Source organism: Vanacampus margaritifer, chromosome 14 (genome assembly GCF_051991255.1).
Source record: "Vanacampus margaritifer isolate UIUO_Vmar chromosome 14, RoL_Vmar_1.0, whole genome shotgun sequence".
Lineage (NCBI taxonomy): Eukaryota > Metazoa > Chordata > Actinopteri > Syngnathiformes > Syngnathidae > Vanacampus > Vanacampus margaritifer.
This window is the reverse complement of record NC_135445.1, coordinates 19,555,988-19,562,109: the sequence shown is the minus strand read 5'-3', so window position 1 is coordinate 19,562,109 and position 6,122 is coordinate 19,555,988. Positions and strand designations below refer to the sequence as shown.

The 6,122-nt window shown below is 40.9% G+C and overlaps 1 protein-coding gene across 2 annotated transcripts in view; it reads left to right on the top strand.

Annotated features, from left to right (window-relative positions):
- Positions 1 to 862: 862 nt before the first annotated feature.
- chd1 (chromodomain helicase DNA binding protein 1) overlaps positions 863 to 6,122 on the top strand; it is a 76,827-nt gene continuing 71,567 nt past the window's right edge. Inside the window, exons 1-4 of one of the 2 annotated variants that reach the window (XM_077542979.1) lie at positions 863 to 1,247; positions 2,554 to 2,669; positions 3,375 to 3,576; positions 5,170 to 5,289. In XM_077542979.1, the coding sequence (XP_077399105.1) occupies positions 2,617 to 2,669; positions 3,375 to 3,576; positions 5,170 to 5,289 (375 nt within the window). In that variant the 5' untranslated portion in view covers positions 863 to 1,247; positions 2,554 to 2,616. Of the gene's footprint in view, positions 1,248 to 1,334; positions 1,410 to 2,553; positions 2,670 to 3,374; positions 3,577 to 5,169; positions 5,290 to 6,122 lie in introns of those variants that run through there. The other variant, XM_077542978.1, reaches the window with a different exon arrangement.

Sequence of the window (6,122 nt, the reverse complement as noted above, 5' to 3'; positions counted from 1 at the left end):
GGTTCAGAGAATGAAAGGATGTAATGACTACAAAGCACCCCCCCCCCCATTGTGTAGCAGTTTAGCAAATCAATGGTTTTATTTGAGGAGCAACTTTCTAACTTTGAGCATTATTATTATTATTATTATTATTATTATTATTATTATTATTATTATTGCAGGTTAAATGCAACAATACAAATGTGAGAACATTTCGCCTGTGACTATCATACAAACAACACAGATTGTTGTAGTAGTCAAACGACATCGCATCACATTTTGAAATCAAAACAATCCTCACAAATCAAATTACAACGATTCAAAGTCCAATGCTTTTCAATGAGCAGAGCACAGAGCTTTCTTACACTTGTGACGTCATCTTGGAATTGTCATATGAGGGACTCTCTGTTTACGCCGGGCTCCAGGTGGCGGAGTGGTACCGTCACTTGCCTACGATACAGGTTGGCATGGATTTGCTTCCCCGGCTGGGAGACCATGTTTGTATGTATGTGTGCGTGTTTGTGTGAGTGCAAGAAGAAGAAGAAGAAGAAGAAGAAGAAGAAGAAAGGCTGGTCTTGAATGATTTAATAGTACAATAAGCACAAAACAGTATCAATAGAAAATATATAGGCGTCAGTATGAAAACTTAAAAAAAAGGGGGACAAGCATGCCAATGGTACTTTCAGAAAAAGTGCAATTTATTTTAGTTAAGGTAACGAATTTTTGTAATAGCTAAACCAAAGCATACCAAGTGTCTCTCACATGGGAGTAACTTCCACATACTGACTGTGTGATGTTATAAGTTGTACTGATTATGTCAAGGTCAGCTATCAGACGCTCGCTCCGGTTTCAGTGTTGTGCTGTGCACAGTAGTTACGTCACTGTCCGGGGTTTCCTAGCGAAGTGAACCCTACGGCGTCATGGCGGAGGCCGGTTGTCGTAAGACCCTGGAGTGAAATGCCAGCTTTTTTTTCTACTGTCTGGATTGAACAGCAAGCACGGGACTTTAGCGTACGGCTCGGAACAAAGAGGGATTTCCTCTTTTTTTCAAAGGTGTGGAAGAAACGGCAGTCCAAAAGCTCCACTGAACTGGGTCGTTGCGGGCTGCTCTCCCAAACTGGGAGATAGCTAGCCAGCTAACGCAAGATAGCGTTAGCTATCCGTAGCTGTTATTCTCACAAATTGTTGTTCGTATAAAAGGAATAAAGTCTGGACCCGGCAAGTGGACTTTGACAACAGTTTCATTGGAGCAGCGAATCTAAAACAAGGCAAGAATAACTTATTCCATAGTTTATTGCGAACGTATTCTTACGTTACATGTTAATGTGGTAAAACCGCGAGAAGTGAACGGCGGATGAAAACAAGATGGAGAGGACGAAGTTGGGTTAGCTAATTTGTATATGTGGGCTTTCTAATTAAACATTTGTATGGTAAGTATTCCACCAATGATCATTGTTACAAATGATATTTGCATAGTGCCCCATTTTCTGATACAGTCGCGATACTACTCACGATTACAAAAGAAACAAAAGCAGTGGCAACCTCATTTGGAGGAAGCGCAAAGTTTTGTCATTTAGTTAGCTTCCGTGCTAGCCTCATGTTTAATTTACGTTAGACTCCTACTGTCACCCACGTTTACCAAATGAACGTTAACTACGAATGCTACCTATATTATATTTGTGTGAAACATTTGTATTAAATTACGCCTTCTGGCGAAGTCATTGTGTTGTAAGTCTCTAGATACTTTAGTCATCTTTTAACAAGTGATGTTTAAATTAACCAGTAGTATACACTGGTAGTTCCGTGTATGTGTATTACAGTTAATGAGCGCCATAATTATTTCAAAAGTTAGTTGTAGGTTCTCCGTTTGGGTTTTGAAGAGTCTGACTGGCGCGTTAGCCATGTCTGCATACATAACTTCCCCCGCCAATAGCCGACGCTGGCATTAGCCGGTTTTAACAGGTTAGCTTAAAGGTAAACTGTTCCTCTTTGCAAATGGTTAACTGTCTAAAATCGACCCAACTCTAACAGTCACGGGAGTGGGGCGACTATACGCCTTTGCACGCGTTTAGTTGAATACAACTATTTAGACCGTTTGCTTGTTTTTGAGCGCATATGGGCTTTAGTTGAGACGTAAACACGCTGTCGTTGAGCAGGCCTGATAGGCCCCAGTCCGTAAGGGCAAATAGGGTTCCACGCTTGGTGGCTAAACGCTACATACATACACTCATCGCTGTCATTACTTGTTTTAACCTGAAATATTCATACTAACCGACTTTTGCCCTCTCGTCACGTTAACACGGAGAACATATTCGAGCTGTTAAATGCATTTGGAGATCGAGGATTGTCATATATTGTCCGTCTGCTAAAGATTAAATCAATTAGCCGAGCTTTGATTGAAAGTATAGCGGGTACCATGAAAACATAAGTGGATCCTATGTTTAAGCTACAGCTTTAATAGTCATTATAGACAGTTGAAAAAATATGGTGGTAAACAAGACTGTTGATGAAAGCACAAAGTTTCTTTGCATTTTGTAAGATGTATGTAACGTAAATATTAATGTCACTTTTCAGTTTAACCACGTCAAACACACTATTAGAAGCGCTGTGGGGGAAGTCTGCATTCTAGACTTCAGGATGGCAGGACGCAATGAGGATGAAAGTGTAAGCAACAGCAGTGGAGAATCAAGGTAAGTCATATATTTAACACTCATGATAAGATAAGGAACAACTGCAATTGGCTGGCAACCAGTTCAGGATGTACCCTGCCTACTGCCCGAAGTCTAGCTGGGATAGGTTCCAGCGCCTTCCCGGGACCCTTGTGAGGACAAGCTGTTAAGAAATTGGATGGATGGATAAGAAACTAATTCATTTTGAAATTGATGTTTTTTCCTATACGGATGACAGTTCGTAGGTTTGCCCTTAGTGCTTTCAGAGTGTGTGCTGCATGTCCTACGCAGGTGTGCAGGACTGGTCATCCATCCTCAACTTTGAACACTGATGACAGTGTGATGAATGATGTTGACTCGCAAGAAGAAGAATCTTTTCTTGTCGTGAATACACATGCACATGAAATTTTTCCTCTGCATTTTAACCCATAACAGTCATCGATGCAGCAAACACACAACTTTTTTTTTAGTGGCACACACTGAAGTAGGGACCTACTTAAGCCCCCGGGGAGAAGTTCGGGGTATCGGTTTCTTGCTCAAGCAAGGACACCACGATTAAGCATGTCCTCATAGACGTCAGGGCTGTGCGATATGGCCGAAAAGTATATCACAATATAAGTATTTTATTTAATATCTGTCTATCGATATTGGATTAACACCAGCTATCCTTGTTTGACATTTTTTTTTAAAAATCTTTATTTTTCTTCTTCCCTTTAAATTTTACAGCAATTCTGATGATGAATCTGGTTCTGGATCAGCATCTGGATCTGGCTCAGGTTCCAGTTCAAGCTCCTCTAGCAGCAGCAGCCAGTCAGGGAGCAGCAACTCAGGAAGTGGTTCAGACTCTGGCAGCCAGTCGGATTCAGAAACAGAAAAATCCAAGCAAAAGATTGACCCTCCAAACAAATCAAACATTGATGGTGCTGAGGTACAGTGTTATTTTAAGTTAATTCTGTATTGGTTGTTACTTATGTTGAGTTTTGAGTATAAGTTATTCCTTTACAAGTGTATTTTAACTAACTTAACTAATATTAGTAGTCAACAGCTCAACATTGCGAATAAAGAAGGGAGCAAGTTAGAAAGTGCATGTCCTGATATCTTGATGCAGATGTAAATGAAGAATCGGTTAATGCCTGGCTCAAACTACACAACTTTTGTTGTTGTTGTTGTTCATTACGGTCGCTCTGTCAGATTACTAGTTAAATTCAGTTTGTCTTAAACTAAGTGGGTGGCCACACTACACACCTGGCACCAACCAGACCCTGCCCCAGTATTGCATGCTGCCGCCACAAGCACAGTCCATCAGCACAGGTTATCAGGGAGGCGGAACAAAAAGAAAAAAGCAGCTAGGACAGTTTGCAGGCATACAGGTACAGGTCTATGCCAGAGCAAGGCTGCCAAGATAGGTCGATTAAAATTGTTGGCAATTAATATTAACAAGCGACGAGTCATTTATTTATGTATTTGTATTTATGTATTATTTGGCGCTTTGTCTCTCTGTCGAAAACTGTCTCGTCTGGCGCTTCTCCCGTGGCTGGATGCCATGTTTGTGACGCACATGTGCGTAGTGGTAATCCGTTTCATCTGAGATGTAAACAAATCATTATGGGTAATGGTGTGTCATGGCTAACCCGTGTAAGCAACAAAGACCGAAAGTTACCGAAAATACTTAATATGTTGCAAGCCTTCCTTTCATGGCAACACGGAAGTGATAAATAAGCATTTAAAAAGCTAGCATTAGTACAGTGTGTGTTTGACACTATGACCAATTTACCTGCAAATGCGGCCAACTTTACAGTGGTAAAAAATTCATGCAGTCGCACGGCGCAAGTACATATGTGACCGTGTCTGTTCAAATCCCGGACGATGGCCTTACCTGCAATTGGAATTGACTTTCCACTGATATTTTAACAGCTCCTCAACCTTCCAACATTAAAATTGCTGTAACTGTCAATTTTTACGTCCATATATTATATATCATTTAGAAGGGAATTACGTGCAGATTTCGAATATATCAATATCTCAATTTAAAAAAAAATTGTCACACGAGGACCCTTTTGCCAAAGTCGGTCACATATGTTTTAATTAGTGGTGCAACGGCTCATCTTTGAGCTGTGATCCGTATGGATCAAGCGCCACAATAAAAGTAAACTAATACATTGACGTCAATGCAATTACCTTTTGAAGTTGACCCTCGCAGCGCACTGTGGCGAGGCAGCTCAAGAGGACTTGCTTCATTCGACCTCACACAACGGGAGGGAGGCACGGGATTTGTTTTTATGTTGTGTTTTGGACGTTTTAATTGCACTACACTTTGAGTTGCATTTTTTTCTTTTTAAAGTTAGATTTGATTTGAAAACGATTCCCACCCCTAATAGCTAATTAACGATGGTTTTACCATTCACATGGACAGGGCTGTTAGTGGTGCACAAGTCTTGCTGTGTTGTTGAACCTTTTTGGACACAAATAGTGCCTAACTGTGGTTTGTTACATGTTTGTCTTTCTTTTCCACTAATTGCAGTTTTGGAAGTCCAATCCAAGTATCCTAGCAGTCCAACGATCTGCTATGCTCAGGAAACAGCAACTCCAGCAACAGCAGCAGCAGCAGAGACAAAGCTCCTCAAATAGTGGATCTGATGAGGTAATAGGCTTTTATTGTGTGTGCCTTATCTGTAACTGATAATGACAGTTGGTTAAAAATCTAAAATTATTATATTATTATGCAAATCTTTTACAATCAATTATCCTAGCAATTATTCCATGAATTAATCGGTAATCTCCCCCTGCATTCTGTCGGACATTTTTATTTTTTGGGGGCGGGTCAGACAGTAATAAGAAAACGTCTACAAGTAACACATGAGTACCAAAGTTGATGTTTCAACACTATACAAACTTCAAGATAAGCAACATTTTTTATATTGTATTTCAGTATTCCCCAACTTTTTTATCACCGAGGACCGGTTGATGCTTGACAATTGACCTTTCACAAAAGCCCCGTCCCCCTCAGTTGACGCTTCCAAGTCCGACATCCTTCTGGACACTTACAATGTAAATGAATGTACCAGAGCATGTCAGTGAGTGTTTTTGGAGCAATACAAGCGCAATATCTTCTAGATCAAGGCAAAACGGTCTACAGCACAAGTGTCAAAGTCGAGTCCTCGGGGGCCAGAGTCCTGCATTTTTTTGAGGCTTCCCTCGTCCAACACAGCTGAGTCAAATGATCAGCTCATGAGCAAGCTCTGCAGGAGCCTGATAATGATCCTGATCATTGATTCAGGTGTGTTGGAATAAGGAAATCTTGAAAACATGCAGGACTCCGGCCCTCGTGGACCCAACTTTGGCACCTGTCAGTGTTTCTGGTAAGATTTTTGTCAACAGTGGTAGTAAATGTAACTCGTTACTACCCACCTCTGAGTCTGAGTACGACCTGCCTCTTTTTGCTAATGCATGTGCTGGTCGAGAAAAAAAAGCGCC